The sequence below is a fragment of the Culex quinquefasciatus genome, chromosome 3, assembly GCF_015732765.1.
Source record: "Culex quinquefasciatus strain JHB chromosome 3, VPISU_Cqui_1.0_pri_paternal, whole genome shotgun sequence".
NCBI lineage: Eukaryota > Metazoa > Arthropoda > Insecta > Diptera > Culicidae > Culex > Culex quinquefasciatus.
Window position 1 is genome coordinate 169,319,178 of NC_051863.1, and position 27,211 is coordinate 169,346,388.

General features: G+C 38.2%; 1 protein-coding gene and 1 long non-coding RNA gene across 4 annotated transcripts; one reads left to right on the forward strand and one right to left on the reverse strand.

Moving 5' to 3' along the window:
* Positions 1-1,683: 1,683 nt before the first annotated feature.
* LOC6044667 (succinyl-CoA:3-ketoacid coenzyme A transferase 1, mitochondrial) lies at positions 1,684-26,192 on the forward strand. 3 transcript variants are annotated; one of them, XM_038259733.1, is made up of 5 exons: positions 1,684-1,909; positions 1,972-2,231; positions 11,698-11,890; positions 12,482-12,487; positions 24,594-26,192. In XM_038259733.1, exons 2-5 carry the CDS (start codon positions 2,157-2,159, stop codon positions 25,877-25,879), a joined length of 1,560 nt encoding a protein of 519 aa, XP_038115661.1. In that variant the 5' UTR covers positions 1,684-1,909; positions 1,972-2,156; the 3' UTR covers positions 25,880-26,192. The 3 variants fall into 3 exon arrangements, with proteins under 3 accessions (XP_038115661.1, XP_038115660.1, XP_038115663.1); XM_038259732.1 differs by having other exon boundaries at positions 1,987-2,231; XM_038259735.1 differs by lacking the exon at positions 12,482-12,487 and having other exon boundaries at positions 1,987-2,231.
* LOC119768756 lies at positions 6,143-10,698 on the reverse strand. The gene is made up of 3 exons (XR_005278206.1): positions 9,982-10,698; positions 9,585-9,740; positions 6,143-6,536 (listed from the first exon to the last, which is right to left on the reverse strand). It is a non-coding gene; the product is annotated as an uncharacterized LOC119768756 (long non-coding RNA).
* Positions 26,193-27,211: the final 1,019 nt, after the last annotated feature.

Sequence of the window (27,211 nt, forward strand, 5' to 3'; positions counted from 1 at the left end):
ATTTTTTTTGTGTTTTGCAATTTTTTTGTTACGTATGATATATCATTAAAATGTCATTGGGTTGTTTTTCCAAAAACATCAGTGTAGTAATACATTAGAGATTTCAGCTGTCAATTTTCTCAAATAACCTGCAAAATTTCGCGTCACTGCAAATTAAGAATATTTGAATATTTTCAAAATAATACGTTTTTTTGTGGAGAATTTTGTATTTACCCCCTCCCCCGTAAAAAAAATCCGACAATAACTTAGTCGGGTTCAGTCGGGTGGTTTCGGCCGATTCGTTGGCCAACGAATCGGCCGACCGGGCAACAGACTTCTGTGTAATCTTTACATAAGCGTCTGGTGGAAAATCGGTTATAAAAACAACCGATTTTTTTTACCAATTTAGTGAGCTTTTTCTCGGTTTTTCAATTCCGTATAAAATTTATTGTGTATTTTGTGAAAACAACATCGTGTGCTAGTTTCATTTCCGCCAGTTCTAAAAATTTAAAACTTCTCGCAATTTGAAACAATTATAAAACTTTGCGCTGCAGATAGTCTAAAAGCAGCTTTTCAATCGATTATCGTTCAATGGAGCACTTCCATTCGAGCAGTTTTTGCTTATTAAATTAAATTTTCTACAATGTATTTCTTATGGAGCGAGCTGTCAAAAACTGCTCGACTGCGGGTGCTCCATTTATAAATTATCAACGTCAAATCTGCTTAATTTGTTCATCTTCACGTCCTTTAAATGCTCTTTACTGAAAAAGTAAATCTCTATTTGAGAAAAATAAAATACATTATATTGTCCGTTTCTTCCGAAAGAACACGCTGCGCGGCATTTCAAAATGTGTAGTATACATTGTTGCCAGCGATTTTCAGAACTTTTAGTGCAATCCCCGTAAAAAAATTGACAGTTCTCGACCTGACAAAAAACAACCAACCAGTTGCCGATTTAGTCGGGATGCGTCAAGAGTAAGATTTTTAGTTGCCCTACGAATAGACCGACTAAATTGTGTTTTTTTTTTTTTATTTTTCTGCATCATCCCGGTACGAGAATCGAACTCACGACCTCTGGATCGGAAATCCAGCACGCCGTTAGTCGAAACCCATCCCCTACCGGTCAGTATTCCCAGTGAGCAGATTTACTCTTTGAAGGGATCTGACTTTGCCAAGCCAGACAGGAATCGAACCTTCCGCTTACAAGGCGAAACCCGTAACCTCACGGCCACGGAAGCTCGGCTCGTTGGCCAACGAATCGGCCGAAACCACCCGACTAGACCCGATTAAGTTATGCGAATGGAATAGCCGATTCGACTGGTAGTTTGACAGTTCGCTCCATAAGAAATACATTGCTCACTACCAATCGCGTCGGGTACTCCATTGTCGGATTTTTTTTTTTACGGGGATGCTATGCAACAATCCCACGCGATTTGAATAAGAAGAACAACAAAACCAAAACGCGCTGTATGGGATTTAACATCACGCATTTGCCGAAAGTGCGGCGCGCAGTTCGAGGCTTATTTATTCCGGCCAATATTTGTACCATAATTGACGTGTGGCAATAATAACGCATTAAAAAACAAAAATGAAAGTAAAAAAAAAAAAATAACTTCCGTTTGAATAACTTACTTTCGATTTCTTTCCGTGCATCAACACAACCCGAGCAAAAAGTGACAACCTCGCGCATCGCAGCGAAACGTCAAAACAAACCCGCGATTCTTCTTCCAGTTTGTTGTTCGTTCACTCAATCCATTCATTCACTCGTGTGCGCAAGCAACCTTTATTTTGGATTGCGTAAACTGCTCTGAGAGATTGTAAGGTGTAGGCAAAAGCGAAACCTGTAAATCGACCACGTTCCCAGCCGGCGAACACGTACAATCAGCTCGTCCACCGACTCTCCGATTTCGCTGCCTTTGCTAGTGTAGAGGTAAGTCGCCGCTCATTGCTCTCCCGAAGGAATCTTGCTTTGCCCTGCCTTACTTTCGATAGGTTTCATTCTCGCAGGTTCCACCACGAGTCAGTTCTGCTTCTGAGTTGGAGTCGCGAGCATCGCGAGGACAGAGACGACTTCCGGGGAAACACTTCCAGCAGCAGTGGCCGTGAAGAAGCAATCGATTGAGTGTTGGCTCATTTGTTTTTCTTTTTGGAGTCAAGTGTGATCCCAAGTAACCAGAATGGCCCTTTCCCTGCGAACCAGCAAGGTGTTTACGTCCTTCCGGATCAACCAGCGCACCTTCGAAGTGTCCAAGGTGAGTTTGGGAAGAAACATAACATAACAGGAAACACTTGTGCTAACATTAATCCGGGGGATTGTAATTGGAACCAATTGGGGGCCGTCATCAATTTTGATAAGACTGCCTAAATTGATTGAATTATGGCCACTTAAAGGGAGAGGACATTTCGCGACATTCGCGCGTACGCACCGATAGTATTGTGTGTTGTCCAATTGGGACAATTCAACGCGTGTCGTAACATAGCTTTGGTTGGAATTTGCGCGAAGCCCTCCTAAATTTGGATACGTTGACATTGAGCGAGGTTGCTGAACCTGAGATGTAACGAAAATGTTAAAGGGACGGTAGCAAACTCCCCAGCTCCACCGCAAATTGAATGAAATCCAAGCAGAATGAATGAGTTCGAGTTTGGGCCAAATGGTACTTTTTACGATTTGACGCTGCTGCAGGAAGACGCGTGGCAAGGTCGTGCTGCGTGTTATTTTTGGGTTTTTCGTTCCCCACCTCCAAATACACACATCTTTCGCTAGAAATTTCCTCGCGCCGTTCGATGTTGATGACGCGCGACGGAGGACAGAGAGGTGTGGGATGTAGATACCAACAAACGATAAAAAAATAATTCATTCTTTGTTCAAGTGACACTTTAATCGGGCTTGGATTAGCACAGAATGGTTGCATGTAATTGTTGCTCCAACTGCATTGACTTTTGCACCCTGATTGATGTCGTTGGTGATCCACTTGATGTCGTGTGGCCCCGCTTGGGGTACAATGAGATCAGCGAAGGGGATGCATCCGTGATATCTGAATTAATGTGTTGTCATCGATATTGTTGGCAATGGGGACAAATTCGCATAAATATTCAAAGTTTTGAACTAGCCTTACACTCACATTCGAAACAGTGATACAAAGTTGAGAAATATAAGTTAAAATATTGTATACCGTCATCTAAGGGGTTAGATTGGGTCATACAAATTTCAGCATTTTTGTATGACCAAATCTCACCCCAGACCCAGTGTCACCCCTGATGACGGTACCAGTTGTTATTTTAAAAAAAATCAGCTAGGTAATTTAAGTCCAATCTCTCGATATAAGCTAAACTGTTCTAACAGACATTCAAGAAAATTTCATTTAAAACGATTTAAACGGTTTACGCGATTACGTACATACAGATCGACTAAAATGTAAGAAATAAGTATGAGCACGAATTTAATCTTTTTTAAATCAGTTTTCAGGACGTTAACATATAAATTTTCATCTATTATCAAAACAAATTTGAAGATAAATATCTGTACTCAGTTTACTCGATCCATGAAGTGCCTACTAACTCTGCCCTTTTCTTTGATAGCAGCTTTTAAATATCATTTTGAGTTTTTTTTCCAATAAAAAAAATATAAATGAAAATAAAATTCTTATCAACTGGATACAATCTAAAATTCCATTTTCGGCATTAATTAATTAGCATTTTTGGGCTCTTTTAAAAATATTTTGAACTTTAATGAAATTACAATGTAAAAATGATCAAATCAAGCCACAACAATTTTTTGACGACTTTTGGGATTCAAAAAACCCCCTAAAATTTGGGAGCGATTGGTTGCGTCCGTTTGATCCCAAAGGTCCCGGTTGCAAATTTTGAGACGAGATTTGTCTGACCACGCCTTCCGTCGGACGGGAAGTAAATGTTGGCCCCGGACTAACCTAAAAAGGTTAAGTCGTTAGCTCAGTCCAGGTGTAGGAGTCGTCTCCCTGGGTCCTGCCTCGGTGGAGTCGCTGGTAGGCAGTTGGACTAACAATCCAAAGGTCGTCAGTTCGAATCCTGGGGTGGATGGAGATTAGGTGTAAAAAGAGGTTTGCAATTGCCTCAAAAATCAAGCCTTCGGACACCTAGTTTCGAGTAGGAATCTCGTATTCGAGAACGCCAAGGCAATGCTGTAGAGCGAATAATTTGATTTTGATTTTTAGTTGCGTCCACACTTGCACATTGCATTTAAATTTTGTATGAGAATTAACATAGAAAAATGTTCCTTTTTACATTTTGATTTTTATCAATTTTTTTTCCACAACAAAAAAAAATCAAACCAAAACAAAAACGTTTAAATTACCAAAATTCTCTAAAACCTTCCCTAGAGAGTATTGTGCTATCTCACTAATGTAAAAGATACAGCGTGCTCAAATTGATCTAAAACCTGATTTCCGAGCAAAAAAACAACTTTTAGACCAGTTTTGAGGACGCTGTATCTTTGACAGCAGCAAGATAGCACAATACTTTCTTCGGAAAAGTTTAACAATTTTAGTTCTATTGTTTTGATTGGTTTAGTTGAATATAGTTGAAAATAGAAATAATAAAAATCAAAATGTAAAAAGCCAAAAAAACTAAACCAACACAATGGCGTTAAAATTGAGAAACCTCTCTAAAACTTTCCCCAAGAAACTATTGTGCTATCTTACTCCTGTCAAAAGATACAGCGTGCTCAAAACTAGTCTAAAACTTGGTTTTGCTCTGAAATCACGTTTTAGACCAGTTTTATCACCCTGCTGTCATGGATGGGAAGCTTTGTTATGATTCGTTTTTCTTCGCCGAATGTACATGGCGCCTTTTGCAAATGGAGGGGAAGCTTTGTTATGATTCGCTTTTCGTCGGCAAATGTACATGGCGTCTTTTCATGATGCTTATTTTTCGTCACGCGGTTCATGTAGTCTTTTGTTAGACAGGGCTATATGAACAGGCACTGCTGATGCCAGAGATTTTGTGTATGTTACTTTATTTAAAATTATTATTAAACAGACTTTACTGAAGTAACTTTTGCTCATTTTTGGAGGAGAGGTAGCTTATTAGGAGTACTTTCAGAATTGACAATAACCCAGAAAGTGTCAAAATGCTTTTGAAATGTTGCCGTCGATCTACAGAAAAAAGCAATCATGTTAAATGCGCTCTTTGATTTTTATCATTTTGTTTTAAAGATGTTTTAAAAGTAGTTTTTCCTTCTACTGCCAATTTGATTGTTAGAATGTCCATTGTAGTGTAAACCATAGTTTAAAGGAACTCCAAAACTCTATTAGAGTATAAGCAATACGAAATTGTGATCTGATTCTCCACTAATAACTTTAATTGGGTCCTAAAATGAAGCTTAGATTGCTGATATTATTGTTTACAGCGATAAAGCTTATTTTTTCTGAGTACAATGGCCCTTTGTACGACCACAAAGAGTTTAAAATGGATTTTTAAATCAATTTGGAAAAATTAACCTCGCAGTCCTTCTTGACAGAAAAGTTCCTACTTAACAGCTCGTTCCAAGGGGACCATAGTTGATCCATCGAAAAAATGTTGTCTTGTCAATATTTTTTTTTGCATTAAAATGAAAAAAAGTGATCAGAAATGGTTTTTAATCGTGTTTTTTACCGTTGTACATAAAAATTTACATAGGGCTTTAGTACCCAATTGCATTGAAATAAATAAAATGTGTAGTTAAAATCAAGTTACAAATACATTATGTTTGGTAATTTTAAAAATAAACATTAAGATTACATGTTTTGTAAAGATTTCAGTTATTTTGTCAAGACTGATTGTTTCTCTTTGAATCAAAATAATTATGTTAATTTTTTTACATGTTTTTTATTACATAAATAGCTTTATTTAAATTTACGCGCTGTGCTAATTTCGTACATTAGGTCATCATTGAAAAAAGGTTTTTCTTTTTTAAAACAACCGGGATTTAGAAATGAGGGTTGTGATTTGGATAGGTTTGCGGAGCAGAAAAACTCGATGTTTCCCGTTTGGTGTTCAGCGGTAAAAGAGGCCGAATAGAGCACAGCTCGTTTATTTAAGGTAAGTTAGAGAACGCGCGTTACATGTATTTGTACTGTCATTTGACTAGTACTCAAACGAGGGGTACTCAACAGTCCTTCCCTTTGCTTAAAAGTAAAGTTAATCGAACTCATTAATGAAATGATAAGCAAGGTTATGAATCAACCAAAAATCTAATACAACTTTTTGTACTATTCGAATGAAAATATTGTTCAGGAATTTAAAATAGTCACTTTTTGCGTTTTTACGTTTTGTTCCTTTCCGTTCAGAGACACCCCTAAACGGACGGTATCTGCCGCATCCAGCACCACACGTGTCCTCGTTCGAAATCTCCATGTCGTTTCGCATTTCGTCTTCAGTAGAAGGTCATTTCGTTTGCTGCACTCCACCAGTAACCTCTTTGATTGCCAGTCACCACGAACAGCACATCTCCTTCGAGTCCACAACACGACGGTTCGTGCTACTAGCCGCCATCGCGCTTTCTTGTCTTCGCTACACTGGGAACCGTGTTGAATGAGTATCTGTTTAAAATACAAATAAAATTGTTTTAGGAAATTTATAATGAAAACTGTAATAACAACTCTAAAACTCAGGACAGAAATCCAGCATATCAGCCTGTGAACAAAGCCAATGGACCTTGAAACAACAAGTAATTCATCACTATTGTGGATTTTCGATTGAGAATTAATGCAAACAATGCATGGAATCAAGATATTTTGATCTATTTTATGAAAATATATGCTAGGTATGTCCCAAGTTAAAGAGACTACCTCATTCACCACCCTTTCAAAAGTTTCCATTGAAACCATTGAGTTTCCACATCTACTATCTGATCATCTGTCAAACACTTCTCTTGAAAAGTTTTAGTTTTAGGTATTCTATAGTTTAACTTGTTTATAATTTGCTTTTCATTCAATGTACCATTGCACACACAACTATTTGAAATTAAACTAAATTTCCATGACAGACAATCATCGTCTTGAATAAAATTAATGAACTGAATTGAACAAATGACCAACAAACTAAAATTATGGAATTCTCCATTCGTCACTTTCGTCAGCCCGCGAATAAGGTTTCTTAGCAAACAAATTGAGAAAACTAATCTCAAAATATGAATAACACAATGACTATTGCCAAACTGTCCAGCAAACAATTACATTCAAGCAAACAAACCAACAGCTTTGGTTTGATGCTTTTAATAAGATTCCTGTCCAACACTTGTTGTTTCTCAATTGTGTACCAAATATGACTTTCCAAAAACAGATTTAATGATTTGGCATAGATGACTTGTAAACATTTCAATTTCCCGCTTTGTAAATATAGCGGTTTGCCAACTTTGTCATTTAACAACCAGCAATCGTCCACAAATTTTTGATCATGCCGACCACAAAAATCGTCAACAAAGCGATTGTCTAACTTTTTAGTACATCCTTTACTCAAAATCAAAATAAATTGCAAATTTGCAATGCTCGTCAAAATTTCAGTCATCAGTTCGTACAGAAACAACGAATTTTGTATAGCTTTAAACCCATTATGGCAAACAATTACAGCAATCATAATCAAAAATATTATCATCAATTCAATGTTTTGCATATCATACTCGTTTTTCAAATTAGATGTACATAGCTTTAAACTCAAACTACTACCTTTTCGCCCTGACATCTCAGAAACTTCGTCAAATAATACTTTTTCAAAACAAACACTTTCCGAACTTTCTTGAAACATTCCCCAAATTGGGGTTAAAATCAAATTCTGAACATCATCAATACAACACTCAAGTCCACAACCATCATTGCCAATCAGCAGCTTTTTGTCCGAACTCTCACAGTTATCAAAATTGTCACTGTCTTCCCAATTTGAGGTATAATATAAATTTGCTGCTATTGCATTGCTTGAAATATTCCTTTTGTTATCAAAATTATGTTCAATCGAACCCACGTTATTTTCCAACATCACATCTTGTTTCATATCCAAAACATCGTCATACAAAAATAAATTATTCAAACCACACACAACATTTTCTTCCCAATTTGGGGCACCTTCAAAACTCACGCTGACATCTGCTAAAAGTTCATTAAAACCAACATTCTTACATTCACCACCTTCCATGTCCTCATCCTGTAAAAATCCAAAACCACAAAACAAATTTTCATCCCAATTTGGGGCATCATCACAATTTTCATCAATATTATAACAAGTCTTATCAAACACATCGTTCAAATCCAAAATCGAATCATCCTCCCAATTCGGGGTAAACAATTTTTTCAAATCAATGTCAACATAACTATCATCATCAATTGGTATAGAAAATGTGCTGTCATTCAACAAGCAACTATCATCAACTTCCAAATCAACCATTTGGTCCTCTATTTGTGTTTCATCCAGCTTAATATATGTTGTGTTCAAGACAGTAAAAATTTTCATGCATTGGTCGTTATTATCTTGAAAGTTTTCTATTTGGTTGAACATTTCCGCATTTGCGTACTCAATTTCACCACCTTCATTGCAGGAATAATCATCTGCAGTACTCTCACCCATGAAATTCACAAATTGTCTGTTAAAGTAATCAAGTTTGAAGCAATTTTGCTTAGAATGACCCATTTTCCCACAAAAATCACACGAAATTCTAGTCTGAGGATATCTCCTATCATAGCTTTTGTCAAAATACCTTTGTTGTTGTGTTTGGTTATTGAACCTTCGGTTAGTGTAAACTTGAGAATCAGAATTGTAGTTTTTATAAGGCTGAAATCTGGAATTGTTTCGCCTTTCTGGAAAATTTTGCAACCCATCATTTTGTCTGTAATTTCCGTACCGTGAAGACCCTTGTCTTTGTGTTGTTGTCTTTTGAATGTAATGAATTTGTTCTGGTGTAAAGTAAATGTACTGTCCCAATTGAGATCCTCCAGGTTGATTGTTTAACGCTTTAACGTTTTGTTTTGCTATGTTCCATGTTGTTATGAAGTTGTCCATCTTGTCCAAAGTCAAACCTTCCTCCTTCAGCAAATTCTCTTTGAGATTCCCGTCAAGAAGACCCGCCAGAACCCTGTCCATGATGGCCACGTCCTTAAACGCCCCAAAACCACAGAATTCCGCCTGCAGCTTGACCGCCTGCACGAAATCCTCAATGGATTCATCATGTTGCTGGTTTCGTTGACTAAAACGAAAGCGCTGGACTAAGTCCGGCTCCGTTTTGTCCAATTTTTGTTTCAGTTTTAACACAATATCAGCATAAGAGGCTTTATCCAGCTCATCTTTGCTGTAGTGCAGCTTTAATTGAGAAAAAAGAAACGGTCCGCAAATCGTCATGAAATGCGATTTTTGGCGATCAGCCGCAACTTGATTTGCGTGAAAGGTATAGGCCAGTCGATCTGACCAGTCCGTAAATGACGTACCCTTCCTAAACATCTCAATAGAGGTAGCTAACCCGTTCGAACCCATGTCTTGATATCAAAAATCAGGTAAAAAAAATCAAATTCCAAATTTCCCAAAGAAAAAATAAAAAGAAAACACACAAAAATCTCTATTACTGCAAATCCAGGGATCAAATCAAAGAAAAGCTTGCTACTCACCGATCTCGCACCCGGCCTTTGCCAGCAAGCAAACTTAACCTCCTGCACAAACTCGTCGTGCGCACCGTGCACCAGCACAGGAAAACGTCGTTCAGCGAAGCAAAAGTTTGTGCACCGGCTCAAACAGCTGAATTACACCGTGGCAATTTGGCCTCACTAAATTAAAGAAAAAGAAAAACTCTCTTAATGAACCAATAAATAAAATGGCGAAACCCTTTGTTCAAACGAACAAAAGATTCACACACACACACTTACAAAGCAACCCGGTTTTAGTCGATTAATAAGCTCACATGAATTTTTCCTCACAAACTCCTCAGTGATACTTGCTAAGGAATTATTTTTTTTATTGAAATTATTTTTGGCAAAAGATCACTTGACCCCAAATGCCCTAGCTTACCAAAGCTGCTTTCTCCCGGTCCAAGAACAAATCGCCTGGTCACCGCCGCCAACGAACGCTCTCCTTTGTCCCAAAAATGCCGCCGGAACTGCCGACGCTCCAAACCACCGCAAAAAGCAGAACCTTCACCGCACCGAATCAGCAAAAATCCACCGGAATACGCCGCGCAAAATCGTGCCACTTGCCGCCCGAACCACGGAATTCGCCGTGCTGCAACCGTTCCGATGCAAATCTCCGGCCAACAGGTACCGCACTTCCAGGCACACCGACAGAATCCTCGGTTTTTTGCTGCTGCTCACTCGGCGTCGGTTTGTAGAAAACAAAATGGTGCCACCGCTACTCGCACACAATGGCCAGCAAATTTCTTCTCCGATGCGTGCACACCCGAACAGGACGATCGTTTCAATCCCGCAAAGGAAAAATTGATTTAAAAAAAACTGTTCGATTAAATACACCACCGAAAGAAAAAAATCGCTCGCGTAGTTCTTCACTCCTTCGTCGCCAATTAAAACAACCGGGATTTAGAAATGAGGGTTGTGATTTGGATAGGTTTGCGGAGCAGAAAAACTCGATGTTTCCCGTTTGGTGTTCAGCGGTAAAAGAGGCCGAATAGAGCACAGCTCGTTTATTTAAGGTAAGTTAGAGAACGCGCGTTACATGTATTTGTACTGTCATTTGACTAGTACTCAAACGAGGGGTACTCAACATTTTTAATAAAAATATGTTAACCAGGTTATCAGCCTACCATTTAACGCTAATGAATGTTAAATACATATAACAAAGAAAACTTAATTCTCACTTTGTTCTTAATTTGAAAATCTGTCTGTCCCATGATCGATGATCCCACCCTTATATAGTAATGATCTCATCATTCGCAATAGAGTTTTCTTTTAGTGCTTCTTTTTATTGGCTTCATTCGCAAACTTCAATAAAACTAAGATTAGAGACTTTTAATTTAAGTATTTAAGGCAGTAGCCCACCTTAATGGGGTTTTTACATTCCCACAACTGAGGTTTTGTTTATGATCCATAAAATATACAACTTTCGATTAACTTTACAGTGACGGGGGAGTTCCCACCTTCAAGGCCACACGATTACATGCTTTATAAATTGGTTTAGTTGCTTGAAAAATCACCTCGATTTGTATGAATCACAGCGACAAACAAGGTTGGCAGAATAATAAATCATTCATGCATACAATTTGAAATTTACATATAATTGTTGCCATCTGAACGAATCTTGGAGTTGAATTACGGAGATTGTTTGTGACGGTTTGTTAGGGTTTTTTTTAATCAAAAATTGCATATCAGTGATGAAGTTTACAAATCGTAGCACGCTTTAGCATTGTGCGACAGTGCGTTGATTTTAATATAATTTAATTAAATTCAAATCCGTATTCATTATAATTGCATTGATTTAAATTAAGCGGCCTAACAACACGTTTAATCATTCAAGCTGCCCAGCTCACAATGAAACGTGTTTCCAACGCAAAGTAAAGTCCCTTCCTTACTGGTAATACTAGGCTACTGGGTAAACAACTGCCGCTAAGCCAGGCCCCTCTCTCTTTTGCCTTCTGTACGGATCGTCACTAGTTGCAATCGCGTAAACAACGCCAACAACATCCCGGCAACTAACTAACTTCAAAACGTGGCTCAATTCACCTCCTACGTGTTTGCTGATCTCATCCACTCTCTCCCCTCCCCACCCCCCCTGCAGATCCTCGCCTGTCGCTACTCGACGAAGAAGCGCTCCAAGATCTACGAGAGCGCCGAGGAGGCCGTCGCGGACATTGCCGACGGATCGAAGCTGCTGGTCGGTGGCTTTGGACTGTGCGGCGTGCCGGAGAACCTGATCGGGGCGTGCGTCAAGAAGGGCGTCAAGGACCTGACCGTGGTGTCGAACAATGCCGGTAAGTACGGCGGTGCAGCAAGTTCAAGGCCTCCACATGGGTCTCACGTGCGGGGCCCGCTATCGCTTTCGCGGCGGTGGCCCCGGCGAGTTCTTACGCGCCGAGTGTTGTGGAAAGAAGTAGAAGCATTCGTAGAGATTTTCGTGTGTGAGGCTGCCTTTGGTGGTGTGAGTTTGAACGAGGGGGGGTTTCAAGTGGGGCGCATGTGAGAATACGGTAAAGAAACGGTAGATTAGGTCGGCGCGACGGCGGTTGCCGGTTCGGGTTACTGTTTTGGTCGGTAGGAGGAAGTGTATTGAAATTTGAGGAAAATAGTCGTATAGGGCAGATTCGAGAAATTAGGCATTTAACCGTGTTTTGTTATGATCAAACTGAGCCACAACGACAATAACTAAGAACTGTAAATAGTGTGTGCTACAGCTTCGTACTAATACACAGTTTAGATAACTTGATTTGCTGTATAGATTATTTTTTTGCAAAGGAGTCTGTCCCAGAAAGATTAGATAGTTTTTTTTTTCCTAAATAGTCGTTCACTGATTCTGTAATGCAGATTTTCTACAAACTGGGTATTTTCTATGATTTTTATTACAGGCGGAGGTGCGTATTTGGAGTTTATGGAACTTCCAACTACTACAAACGATAAGATTGAACTTGATTTTTGTTGTTTTGGTGTTGGTTTTATGGAATGCTTTTCAATCTCGTATAACGTTGCTATTTTAAAGGAATGGTGTCGGTTTTTTATACTTTACATTGTTTTATGTTGTTATCTAGGTTTCATTTCGTTTTTACCTATAAAATTCAGGATCTTTAGAGAAAATTAGCTGCATGCTTCAAAATATTATATACAGAGCGCATTCATTAATTTGAATGAAACTGCAATCCACTGAGCGAATATGAACTCGCTTTCTGTTACGACTGACAACCGTCTAAAGCACTAAACTGCCCCTGATCGCATAAATGTCCCATATGCATTTTCATGGTTTTTGAGTTAATGATGCAGTTTGGTTCAAAATCGTGTGCTCTTTCCAAAGAGCCTATAACATCCAGTACTTTGTTCTAGAAATCAGGAAGAAATCCAGTTTTTCGCGAAAACTTAACACGTAGCCTTATGTATGGGACAAACTTCAAATACGTTTTTCTCAGCTTGCTGTTTTTGCATATGGGACATTTATGCGAACATGGGCAGTAAACCGGTCGAAACGCAGTTATAATTTTGATTTCGATTTTTCCTCCAAATAATTAATCAAATTGTTCTTAAACAAACCGATAAATTTATTTTTGCATTCTTTGATTTTTTTAGAAATCATCTCGGTTTAGATTCCCCCCTTTAAATTGTAGCGTATGGTACGGTATGTCCACGCATCCCTACTTCCCTGTCGATTCTGTGAAATGTGTTCTATACTCAGAATCCTCTTTGCGGTGAACACGGCACCGTTGAGCTGCCCGCTTTAATTACTGAATTACATTTTCGAGTGTCCTCGGATGTCCTGCCATGTTTGATACAGATCGGATTCGTCAATTCGAATTTCGCTACTTCGAATGGCCGCTAATTCGAAAGTATTCGAATCAATGATGCTAGATTAGGTTATAAGAGATGTGTCTTTTCCTAAAAATAAATCTGTAGTTTATTTGTATCTTGTCGAATTCTGAGCCATAGAAGAACATTTTTTAAATTTTTAATATCATATTAAGAGCGGATCCACTAGCAAAGCATACAAATCTCGCCTGAAATTTTCAGGGGTCAAAAATCTTAAAAAGACTGTAACTTAAGAGCAATTCTCTCAGATTTCGGTCATCTGATTTTTTTTTGTATTTTTTAATGCGGCTGGAACTTTTTTGGTGCCTTCGGTATGCTCAAAGAAGCCATTTTGCATCATTAGTTTGTCCATATAAATTTCCTTACAAATTTGGCAGGTGTCCATACAAAAATGATTTATGAAAATTCAAAAATCTGTATTTTTTGAAGGAATTTTTTGATCGAAGACACCGAAGACACCAAGACAAAGTTGTAGGTATGGACAAGGACTACACTGAAAAAAATGATACATAGTAAAAAAATCTGGTGATTTTTAATTTAACTTTTTGTCACTAAAACTTGATTTGCAAAAAAACACTAGGGGAAATATGCCCATTTTAAGCCTAATAAGCGGTCGTGTTTAAATGACGCTGGATAATCTGGATTGTTCCTTGAAATTCACTAATACCAAGTACACCAACGAGTGGAGCAATTTTTTGTGAACATTTCTGTTTATTTTCACTTTTATTAAAAGTTATGCTATTCCTTTTACAAGCATTTTAAAAAAATATTTCAAAAATGCATTCTAATCAGTCGAGTGCATTGGGCCACGCCTATTTTCTTTTTTCTATTTTCAGCAGAGTTCTTTTTTTCTTCCAGTGCTCTTTTGGGTCTGCTTAGTGCTGCCAAAATTGATGAAATTTTAAGCGAACACTCACGAAAAGTAGCATTTATAGCGAAAGTTTCCTGGCAGCACTTGCTCACTCCAACATGCGCTGCACCAGCATGTTGGTGGTGTTGGTGGCCACCCTTTGTTCTTTATTTGCCTTCGCTTCTCGCTCGGTTTTCTTCAGCCTTCGATTGGAATGGGTCGTCAAAAGTCAAACGTCAAACGACTTGGCGCGTTTGTTTTTTTGATTGCGCTTGCTTATTGTTTACATGTTTCGGGATTATTTTTCAAGTGAGTGACTAACTAATGTGCAAAAGAACATGTTGCCGGTAGTTGGAAGCAATTTTATATCTTAAGCGCTTTGAAATCGTTAGCGCAAGTAAAAAGATATTGATGGCGACTTTCGTTAAGCAGTTAACCTCTGATCTTGCCTGTGGATGTGTGTGCCACCAAAATGATGAGAAATGGTCTCGCAAAATAGAAATTATGATCAAAAGTGCATTAAAATTGACCTTTTTGGCCAGTAAATGGCATAAATTTGCGTGCTTATTCGAGGCGGTGCTGTTGCTGGTAAGTTTAAAGCCTAAATAGTATTTTTAGAGCTTTAATTGAGCATCGATCTCTCCATATGACGAAGATAGGTGTTTGATTAGAAAGGGTATATTTCCCCTATTTTTATTTTTTTTTCTTATTTTTTGATATGTTTTAGGGGACATACAATGCCAACTTTTCAGAAATTTCCAGATTGTGCAAAAATCTTTGACCGAGTTATGCATTTTGAATCAATACTGATTTTTTCAAAAATCTAAATATTGGTTGCAAAAAATTCAACTTTATTTTGCGATGTAAAATCAAATTTTCAATCAAAAAGTAAGCCAGTGAAATTTTCATAAAGCACCGTTTTCAATTTATAGCCATTTTTAGGTAATTTTCCATTTTTTTAAATTGGTGCTCATGTTTGCCCAACTTTGAAAAAATATTTTTGAAAAGCCTTTAGTTGCTGAGATATTGCCATGCAAAGGCTTAAAAGCAGGAAAATTGATGTTTTCTAAGTCTCACCAAAACAACCCACCATTTTCTAACGTCGATATCTCTGCAACTAATGGTCCGTTTTACAATGTTAAAATATGAAGCATTCGTGAAATTTTCCGATCTTTTCAAAAACAATATTTTCATTTTTTTTTAAATCAAGACTAACATTTCAAAAGGGTGTGTCATTGAATGTTTGGCCCTTTTGAAATGTTAGTCTTGACTTGAAAATTTCCGTTCCACTTTGATTGGTATTTTACTCACAGAGCTCTTTATGTTTAATGGTTTTTACGTTCCGATTATCTAAAGCAATTCAAAAAATCTCATTTTGTTATTATTACTCATTTTTAGCATACTCCCTCAAAATAGTTGTAACAAATTGATTTTTTTTAAACATTTTTCTAAACAAAATTTTGTTTAAAGGTAAATTTTATTTAGAAACATATTTCATGTGAACAAGATTATAAAATAAAATAATATAGGATGAAAACGCATTGTACCATCGTTTGTTACTATGAAATTTGCTCAATTTTCAGGCATATTTTGATCTACAAGTTGCTTTGAACAGAAATCATAACCACACTAGAACTTACAACCATCTCTTGTCACACGGTCTATGTAAATTTTCACTTTGGTTGTTGGGAAACGCGGAAAAACTTTTTCCGTAAAAATATTCAAAAGCAAAGCCTGTGAGAACGGCAATGTAAACAACGTTTGTTCGACACTCTCCCAAAATTTCAATCACCTTCCCCATGACTGCTTTCAAATGGTTGCTGCAGTACCGTACGAGTAAGAAAGAGAAAAAAAAGCAGAGAGAAAGAGCATGCGCCTTCGAGTCAGGCGACTGCTTGACTGCTGAGCTCGGTTTCGTTCGTTTCACCTTCGTGTGTGCGTCCGCTGACGGTCACTTCGTAATGACGAGCATGACCAGGCGGTGCTTTGTCGATGATGAACGCTGACTAAAAGAACTTTTAAATGTCGTTCTGTCACTTCATAGCTGTTTTAATAAAGATTTTTTTTTGTCCTTTTACCAAAACACAACCAAACATTTTACGAATTGGAGATTTATGTATCCAGCAAAAAATAGATTTCGTAATATTTTCCACCAGTTAGCGACATTTTGCTGCGAGGAAAATGTTAGCTTATGCAACAAACAAGCCACCACGCACGAGAAAGCAACTTGACACCCACAAAATGCTAAATCGTTGCATTTTTAATCTAAAAGATTCACAATGGTTACAGAAGAAGCTGCAAACCCGCCGCCATCTCTCTCGCAGAACTCTCTAACCCAAATATATTTAAAATTCATATCAGCCCAGGTCGGTCACCGCCGCCGCAGCATCAGCAGGAGGTCACCTCAGATAACCACCAATGCGGCGGTGACAGCCACCCGCCAAAATCGTGACCATTCGCGAAACTGGATTGGGTCAGTCCCCAAGTTGGCGTCGTTACGTGAACTGCCCGTAAGAGTCCCGTGCCTCTTCTGCAACGATAGACGATTAGGGGTTCACCGGTGTAGATAAGCGGGGCACGTCGCTTTCTGACTGGTGGCTCGACAATCAGGCCGGAGCGTGGCGTGACCATCCCCGCAGCGAGAATCGTCCATGACGACTGCACGAAGAGGCGTCTCCCGCGGTGGAAGGTCGTCGGGAAAGATAAAGGAAATTTGAGCTGCAAGTTATCTTATCTGTTACTCATTGGCGTAAAACCCGCGCCGTGATTTGAACCAGGTCTGGATTGTCTAGAAGTTATGAAAATATTTTAAACGTCTTAAAACCAAAAATTAGGACGGAGATAATTGCGAAACAAGGCATGGGTATTTCAAGCGGGTCACCATTCTGCAAATAGATAACCGCAGTATTTCGTCAAGTTGGGGAGCGCTCAACTCAACTCGACCATTCACGTCAATCGCGCGCGTTGTTTCGGCAATATCCACTCACGAAAAAAAAAACTCGGTTATGCAAGAAACCAGATTTTGCCCGTTTCCCGGTTCTACACGTCACGCGGCGTCTTGTTCCCCCCTCTGTCTTGTTCCTTTCGAGAAGTTCAAGTTTGTAATGAAAACGAAAAAAAAAAGCGGTTTTGTCTGGTCGCAGCAAGCTGGTGTGCGTTGAAATTTTTAATGTGAGCGCGAACGAGTCGCGATTGGTAACCGGACGAACAAGCCTCCGACATTTTTTTCTGTTTGTGTGTGTTGACGGTACGCGTTAAAAAACTGCTTTTTAACGTGTCTGCGCATGGAGATCTAGACAACTAGCAGACTTGGCACACTATTTTAGCATTCCAATCAAATTTGAAGTTTTTAGCACTTTCTTGCTATTTTATTTTGTCTGGTTATTTTTCTAGTACTGTCCAGACTCGATAATCCGAAGGTTTGTTGCCTATTAAATAATAAAATGCATTTTTCAATATTTCGTCACCGCCATATAGGCCGCCATCTTGGATTTAAAACATTTAAATCAATTTAGCGTAGTTTATGGGCCATACCTAAGCTCAACATTAAAAAATGGAACAATGATTTTTTTTTTCTTAATTCGATTATCCGAAGTGAAATTTTTCCGAGGCCTTTGGATAATCGAGTCTGGATTGTACTTTGGTTTTAAATTAAACAAAATTTCCCTTTAGCTATCACAGTTTTTTTCTTATTTTTGTTTGTTAAGCTTAAGAATGCCCCTAAACTACTCTAAAGTTATTTAGAATTTTCAAATCCAAGATTGTAGCCAAAATGGTGGTGATGAACTATTGACAAAATGTATTTGATTAATTTATCAACCGATAAAAATTAATGTTGAAAGCAAAAATAAAATAAAATAAAATTAAATAAAGAAAAATATATATATTTTAAACAGTGCTGAAAATGTCAGGGGTCATGACGCGAAAATCGGCGACGCTGACACAAATTTTTCATCCCCAGTCACCGAATCACAAAACCATGACATAAACAAACCCGGCGCAGTCGTGAGTGCCCTAGCTCACTGAGCAGCTGCAGTACGTAGCAGTAGTCGACCAACGCTCATTCGACTTTGCACGCACACACATAAAGATACAAGTTTTTACACAAAAAGTTTGTATTTATGCGTGGAAATGAAATTTTGAATGAATGTTATGGTTGGTTTAGGTGTTTTGCACAGTCTAGAACCATTCAATTGTTAAATAGTCAAAATAGTGTTTAAAGAGGATTTAACGAGTCAGTCATACGACACGAATTGTGTGAGTGTAGCTCTTTTTCACGTCTCTCATTCTCCAGCAGCCGACCGGCACGAGTCAGGCGGCAGTGCACAGTGGGCGAAATGGAACCCAAAATCGGACTTAATTGAACGCGGCTGGTTCCTGGTATGAATAATAGTGTTTCTTATGTAAAAATCCGGGAATCGATTGGTGATGGTTTCATCCACCGCACGAAACGGCAAAGGGTCCATTTTGCCCCAAGTCCCCATTTTTTCACTTTTTTTCTTGAAAATCGGTCTGTATTTAGAGCGGAGGCTTTATGCGGCCTTCCAAAATGCACTTAACTTATGTGAAAATGTCCCAGGAATCCAGTAAAAATAACCACTTGCACCGCAAAAATCACCTAGGGTCCATTTAACCCGAATTTCGCTATAAAAGCATTTTTGGCCATTTTCAAATGTTAGGTCAGATTTTACAAATCTGAAAATATTTTTTTCGTAAAGATCAGACAATTTTACATAAGAATGACGATTTGCACTTGATAGTTTGACACATTTATGTTGATAAAAATTAAATGTATGTGAAAGGCAGTTTATTCTGCGTTTGGGAAAAATGGCCCAAAAGTGATTCTTCAATTTTTTTATTTTGTTAAATTTCTATATCAACATAAATATGTCAAACTTTCAAGTGCAAATCGTCATTCTTATGTAAAATTGTCTGATCTTTACGAAAAATATTTTCAGATTTGTAAAATCTGACCAAACATTTGAAAATGGCCAAAAATGCTTTTACAGCGGAATTTGGGTTAAATGGACCCTAGATGATTTTTGCGGTGCAAGTGGTTATTTTTACTGGATTCCTGGGACATTTTCACATAAGTTAAGTGCATTTTGGAAGGCCGCATAAAGCCTCCGCTCTAAATACAGACCGATTTTCAAGAAAAAAAGTGAAAAAATGGGGAATTGGGGCAAAATGGACCCTTTGCCGTATTGTGCGGTGGATGAAACCATCACCAATCGATTCCCCGGATTTTTTTACATAAGAAACACTATTATTCATACCAGGGAACCAGCCGCGTTCAATTAAGTCCGATTTTGGGTTCCATTTCGCCCACTGTGCAGTGGTTGAACAGACACAGTAGGCTTACAGTCACATGCTAGAAGTGAACTGACATTTTGGTTTGCTTCATGTGTACGCTGGGTTGGAAACTTTTTGCAGGCCAGATTTTTAAAAGCCTACCTCAAGAAATATTCTTTTAAATGATCTCAATTCAGAAGTATTTTCGTATTTTTATTTGCAGTTGCATTTTGTAATCTAATTGTACTCCGCAATGTAATATTCAAAAAATAGAGAAAGCTGAAAACACTAAGAATAATTTGACATTTTTTTTCTATGGGTCATTCCAGGTCAACTGGGTACACTTTTGAACTCGACCTTCACCGATTTGGATCATCAAACTTGGAGGGAACGTTCATTTATCGATATAGTTAACAGAAATCCCAAGTTTGGTTCTGATTGAACCATCCCTCTATTTTTGGCACCGCCCTCTTTTTTAACGATTTTCTAATAACTCTTTTTTTATCTTTTCATCATAACTATTTACAGGTTGCATTTTATAGAAAATTGTCCAAGGAATTCGATAAAATAGTAGTTTATGCAACAAGTTGCAAAAAGAGGATTTTTTCAGCATGAGTCGTACATTTATCCAACGAGGTTCACCTCGTTGGATAAATACGAAGAGTGCTGAAAAAATCAAGTTTTGCAACGAGTTCCATACAACATTTTTGCAATTCCAAAAAAACACACACTGAGTGAAATTTTATGTCAAATTTTCATGTATTTTGTCAATAAATCGTTTAAATCAAAAAAATGTTGAAATGTGTTACTTTTCGAAACAAGTGCTGAAAAGTTCAACTTTTCAGTACCCATTTGAGTGCTGAAAAGTAGAACTTTTCAGCATTTATTTTGAAAAGTGTAGCTATACGATTCTGTTATTTTGGTACAGAAAAGCAGGCTATTTTGTCGTTCAAGAATGACACGGAAAGTAAATAGTTTCACGACGGAATTGCAAAAGTAATATTTTAACCCTTAAATGCCCATTAATATTATATTTTAACGTTTTTAGTATTAAAATAAGTTTTGACCAATTCCTTTCATTTTTTTTATTTTATCACCATCGTGTTCCCCGGACAGTTTTACATAATAATCAATGTAAACCTCAAACTAAAATGAACTATTGGTGAGGAACAGCGATTTTACTGAAACAAGTTTAATTCTGCGCAGCACTCTGTCCTATGAATTCAAATCCGAAATAAGTTTCTCACATATTAAAACTGATTAAAACCGAACTATGCGGGATTCATCCCTTTTGTTGAAAAGTACACCATGCACTTCCGAGTGCTGCGCAAAATCAAACTTTTTTCAGTAAAATCGCTGTTTCTCGCCAATAGATCATTTTAGTTTGAGGTCTACATTGATTATTATGTAAAATTGTGTGGGGAACACGATGATGATAAAATAAAAAAAATAAAAATATAGGGAATTGGTCAAAACTGAATTTTAATACTTAAAACGTTAAACTATTAGGGGGTATTTGAGGGTTAAAATTTGATTTTTATCGAATTCCTTGGACAATGTTCTATAAAATGCAACCCGTAGAAAATCTTTTGCTCAAATAGTTGCAAAGTTATGATCAAAAGATAAAAAAAAGTTTTTAGAAAATCGTCAAAAAAGAGGGCGGTGCCAAAAAACACGATGGTTTAATCAGCACCAAACATGGGATTTCCAAAAGTGTACCCAGTTGAATCATTTTAGCAGTATGGCTTCATCCATAAAGTAAGTCTTGCTAAAATCAGCCAATATTTATCCCCCCCCCCCCTCCCTTATTATTTTTCTGAGTACAATGACCCTTTCTACGACCACAAAGAGTTTAAAATTGATTTTTAAATCAATTTTGAAAAATTAACCTCGCGGTCCTTCTTGACAGAAAAGCGCCTACTTGACAGCTCGTTCTAAGGGAACCATAGTTGATCCATCGGAAAAATGTTGTCTTGTCTATTTTTTTTTGCATTAAAATGAAAAAAAGTGATCAGAAATGGTTTTTAATCGTGTTTTTTACCGTTGTACATAAACATTTACATAGGGCTTTAAAAAAATTAAATTAAATTAGTACCCAATTGCAAAAAAATAAAAAATTAGAAAGCCATTTTTTGGTTGATATATTCTAAAATAAAGATTCAATGAATCCTTGGGTGCATTTCTAGAGTTTTTTTTAATGGTTTCAATAAATCAAATTTATTTTTTTTGCATTTTGAGCATTTTTGAAACCCCTTGGGTCAAAGGTTTTCAAAAACACCCAAAATGCAATAAAAACTTGAAATTCGGTTTATTGGACCTTTAAAATAATCCAGATTTTTAGCTTGACGGCCCTTTTACACGACTATCACACACACTATCAAACGATTGTTTTGGCACTTTTTAGTTTGACTTTGTCCAACCAACGAATTTACATTAAATGGTGTAAAACGGAGAAGTTACCATCGTCCGGGATTTTTCTCAAACAAACAAAGAATTAACCCTCTCACGCCCATGGTTACTCCAGAGCACCAAAACTTTGAATTCAAATATCTCGGAACTGACACAACTTTTCATGATGCTTTAAGTTACAGGTGTTCATGTAGAATGTATACTAACATCTCCCCAAATTTCATCAAATTTGGTTAACCCTCTAACGCCCAGAGCTGTTTGCTTATCGTAAAAATAGTAAATGACTAAATTTTGGTACAATAATGCAGGAAATACTTTACTTTGACCCACAAACATCGAATTGGTGCAAAAAAGTTGAATTTGAAGTGGTGCACCAGAGCACCATCAGGAAGATGAGCAACTTTTTATATGTCACAAAATCTCGTTTTCTTTAAATCTATTGGTTCAGTTGTTTAAAAATGCTTCGAAATGTGTTAAAAACTAGTTATTCTTTGCTTTAAGACCATATTTCTGAAGTATGAATGACAAATTCTAAAATCTCTGCATTTTCAGATTTCTTTGATTAGCTCATTCAAATCTCACAAACAACCATTTTCATGAAAAATAAGGAAAATAATAAAACCATCGGTCTAATAACAACGTTTTGTCTTGTTTGTGAATAGTCAAAAGGTTTATAAAGTTTTGTTTTGATAAAAATAAGCTTTATCTGTAGTTTAGAAAAAAGTCCTCCAGAATATTTAGTTGCTCATATGCCTGGGTGGTGCTCTGGTGCACCAAATGGAAAAGGTTAAAAAACACTCAAAACCGGTCCAAACTCACAATGTTATTCACAGGGGTCCTTGTCCAAGATTCAAATGATAGCAAAACATTTTTGGTTTCATAAAATTTTGTGTTTGGTAATTTTACGGGCTTTTAAAATAGGTCTTATTTATTTCCCTAAAATTGGCCCATTTTTGTTTACATTTCGTGCTGTAACTTTGCTTGTGCTTAACCAAATTTGATGGAATTGGGGGAGATGTTAGTTTACATTCTACATGAACACCTGCGACTTAACGCACCATGAAAAGTTGTGTCAGTTTTGAGATATTTGAGTTCAAAGTTTTGGTGCTCTGGAGTAACCATGGGCGGGAGAGGGTTAAGCACAAGCAAAGTTACAGTGTAAAATGTAAACAAAAATGGGCCAATTTCAGGGAAATAAATAAGACCTGTTTTCGAAAGCCCGTAAAAATTACCAAACACAAAATTTTATGAAACAAAAAATGTTTTGCTATCATTTGAACCTTGGACAAGAACCCTGTGAATAACATTGTTAGTTTGGACCGGTTTTAAGTGTTTTTAACCTTTTTCATTTGGTGCACCAGAGCACCACCTAGGCATATGAGCAACTAAATATTCAGGAGCACTTTTTCTAAATTACAGAAAAAGCTTATTTTTATCAAAACAAAAGTTTATAAACGTTTTGACTATTCATAAACAAGACAAAACATTGTTATTAGACCGATAATTTTATTAATTTTCATTTTTCATGAAAATGGTTGTTTGTGGGTTTTGAATGAGCCAATCAAAGAAACCTGAAAATGCAGAGATTTTAGAATTTGTAGTTAATACTTCAGAAATATGGTCTTACAGCAAAGAATAAGTAGTTTTTAACACATTTCGAAGCGTTTTCAAACAAATGAACCAATAGATTTGAAGAAAACGAGATTTTGTGGTTTAAAAAAGTTGCTCATCTTCCTGATGGTGCTCTGGTGCACCACTTCAAATTCTACTTTTGCCTCAATTCGATGTTTGTGAGTCAAAGTAAAGTATTTCCTGCATTATTGTACCAAAATTAAGCCATTTACTATTTTTACGATAAGCAAACAGCTCTGGGCGTTAGAGGGTTAACAACAACAACATTAAAATTTCTATGGATTTTGTTCTGATTCTGTTATGTTCATTGAACAGTATATAAGAACAGAATAAGATTTTAATTTTCCGAAAAAAAATCACTTTTAACACCACCAAGGTTCTAAAAATGGGGAAAATGTTTAAAAATTTACTTTTTTTTTCTCGTGCTTGAGAGTTCATCTCCTCTGTTACAAAAAGGAATAGTTGCAAGGAACACCCAATCTCTAAGAACCATCCATTCACACAAGTTTTAATTTTGTTATTTCGGTAAATAAAATGAATTGAAAAATTGTTGCGTTCATGTGTTAAAAAAAACACTAAAGATAAAGTTTCTTTATGTATTCTGCTTTCTTTTCTGTACTTCATTGCATAAATCGTATTGTCTGCTTTCTCGTTGTTTTGCGTACTAATTGGCTTTGTTTCATTAAACAGAATATTCAAACAGAAAAAACTCCCATGGTTTGACAAGAAGACCAAGTCAAACCATTGGGGTTCTACAGTAATTACTCTTAAATGTTAATCGCATACATTATTAATTCATTGCAAAAAAAAACATTTGAAAATCATTGCTTTTAATTGTTGTTAAAGAAAATCATGCAAAATCAAACAATGATTTTTTTCTTTATTATCAAGGGTAGAGAAAATCATCGGTTCAGGTTGCTTTTTCAATCCCATTGCACCCACAATAATTTAAATTTTATACTAATGGCCACCTTTCCCTCCAGGAATCGACTCCTTTGGCCTTGGGCTCTTTCTGCAGAAGCGCATGATCAAACGCATGATCGCGTCGTACGTGGGCGAGAATGCCGAATTCGAGCGTCAGTACCTGACCGGTGAGCTCGAGCTGGAACTGACGCCGCAGGGTACGCTGGCCGAGCGAATCCGCGCCGGAGGTGCCGGAGTGCCCGCCTTCTTCACGCCCACGGCGTACGGAACGCTGGTGCACGAGGGTGGAGCGCCGATCAAGTATGGGAAAGATGGCACGGTGGAGATTGCCAGCCAGCCGCGGCAGATGCAGATGTTCAACGGGAAGCCTTACATCATGGAGGAGGCGATTGTTGGGGATTTCGCGCTGATTAAGGCACAGGTTGCGGACGAGTCTGGTAATTTGGTGTTCAACAAGTCGGCGAGGAATTTCAATCCGACGATGTGCAAGGCCGCCCGTACGACGATCGTCGAGGTGGAGGAGATCGTTCCGACCGGTTCGATCGACCCGGACCACGTTCACATGCCGAGTGTGTTTGTTCATAGGATCATCAAGGGAGCCAAGTACGAGAAGCCTGTTGAGCGATTGCGCATCCGTGACTCCAAGAAGGTCGGATCGGTGGTGGCTTCCACTCCGGCGGCGAAACAGCGCGAGCGCATTGTACGAAGAGTGGCGCTCGAGTACAAGGACGGTATGCACATCAACCTGGGAATTGGCATTCCGGTGCTGTCGTCCAACTACATCAAGGGTATCAACGTGCTGCTGCAGTCGGAGAATGGTATTTTGGGACTGGGACCGTTCCCCGAGAAGCACGAGGTCGATCCCGATCTGATCAACGCGGGCAAGGAGAGCGTTACGGTCGTGCCTGGAGCGTCCTACTTCTCGTCGGACGACAGCTTTGCGATGATCCGCGGTGGCCACATCGATATTACCGTGCTGGGTGCGATGCAAGTGTCGCAGTTTGGCGATTTGGCCAACTGGATGATTCCCGGACGGCTCGTGAAGGGCATGGGCGGTGCGATGGACCTGGTCGCCGCTCCCGACACCAAGTGCATCGTCACGATGGAACACTGCGCCAAGGACGGTTCGCACAAGATCCTGGCCGATTGCGAGCTGCCCGTCACCGGCAAGAACTGCGTCGACATGATCATCACCGAGAAGGCCGTCTTCAACGTGGACCGCGAGCGGGGTCTTACGCTGGCGGAAATCGCCGACGGCGTGACGGTCGAGGAGATCATCACCAGCACCGGGTGCAACTTTGAGGTGTCGCCCGATCTGAAACCGATGGGCCAGGTGCCGGAGTAGACCGAAGGGAGGGAAGGACATTTTAGCAGGTAATTTTTGCTGGTAGGGAAGATTGTATCATTAAAACGCGGTATCTCAGGACTTGGGCGGAGCGGCGGTCACTCACACAAGCGCTAGATATTAGATAGCGGAGAATGGCGCCAAACTGCTACACCGTGTCAGTGTGTAGCGACGAAGGGTTTTGTTTTTCGTTTTCAATGTGTAACTTTATACTTTTGCCTAGATGATTATTATTTGTAACGGGCCGAAATGAGAGTTTTGTGTTGTATACAAAGTATACTTTATGAATAAACATTGCAGTTAGACAAGTAAACCGTTTCGACAGCTTCTTCGTGAAAGAAATTCTCCCATCCAGCGAAGTCTTCATTCATCTATGCAAGATTGGCTAACCTTTGATAAACTCTTACATTATTCATCGGATTATGCCCGCGTTCAAACTAAAATGCTGATCTATCGACAAAGTTTGATGATTAACGTTCAGCAATTTACAAAACGAAAAAAAAATACTCATCTGAGCTTCTATCACACACATTCTCAACCTGAATCGTGGTGCAACGCGCATCGACATTTGCATATCACATCTAGCACCAGCAAGTGGAAGTGCAAACGCCTTCTGATAAATGCGCGTTTGAAAAAGCAACCGCTCATCGATCAGCAACGCCGTGGTGGCCGGTTTTTCGCTGTTGGCCATAAATCAACAAGCGCCGAAAACGAAAAAAATGCATCAGGTCATCGAGCGCGGTGGTGTTTGGTTGCAGAGATTGCAAATTGGCCCACCTGTTGAATATGTTTTAGACTCGAATTTGGAATTCAAATATTGTGTGGAGAAAATTATGATATGATTTAGGATGCGTAAGCAAATTATTGTCAGTTTATTGACTCATAACTTGCAGATGTTGGATTCTAGAATTCTTTCATTAGCTCAAGGATAACAGCGAAATAGATTGCAGATTAAAAGTTAGACCTTATCAGTGATAGAATATTCAGAAAAAAAAACTTCTTCCGGTATCCAGCTTACGGGAAACTGTATAACTGCTTTTTAAACAGTCCTTTGTCGTTCCATACGTATAATTTTCGCATGCCAGTTTTTGACGAACACAGTTTACTCTGAAAAAAATATTTTTGATGAAACATCTTCAAAAAAACATTTTTTTCGGAAATTCTGTACTTAATCGTAAACAGTGGACAATCGAAAAAAAAATCTCAACAATCAAAACTCTGAAAGTTTTACAAAGGTTTAATTTTTACATTGGAAATTGGATCAATTGGGTAGCACTAGGAAAACTAATTTTCCCTGATTTTCATTCGGGACCATCCATAAACCACGTGGAC

Coding starts and splice junctions, on each gene's coding strand:
- LOC6044667 (XM_038259733.1), top strand. CDS start 2,157: ATGGCCCTTTCCCTGCGAACCAGCAAGGTGTTTACGTCCTTCCGGATC. Junction 2,232..11,697: donor GCACCTTCGAAGTGTCCAAG/GTGAGTTTGGGA, acceptor CCCCCCCTGCAG/ATCCTCGCCTGTCGCTACTC.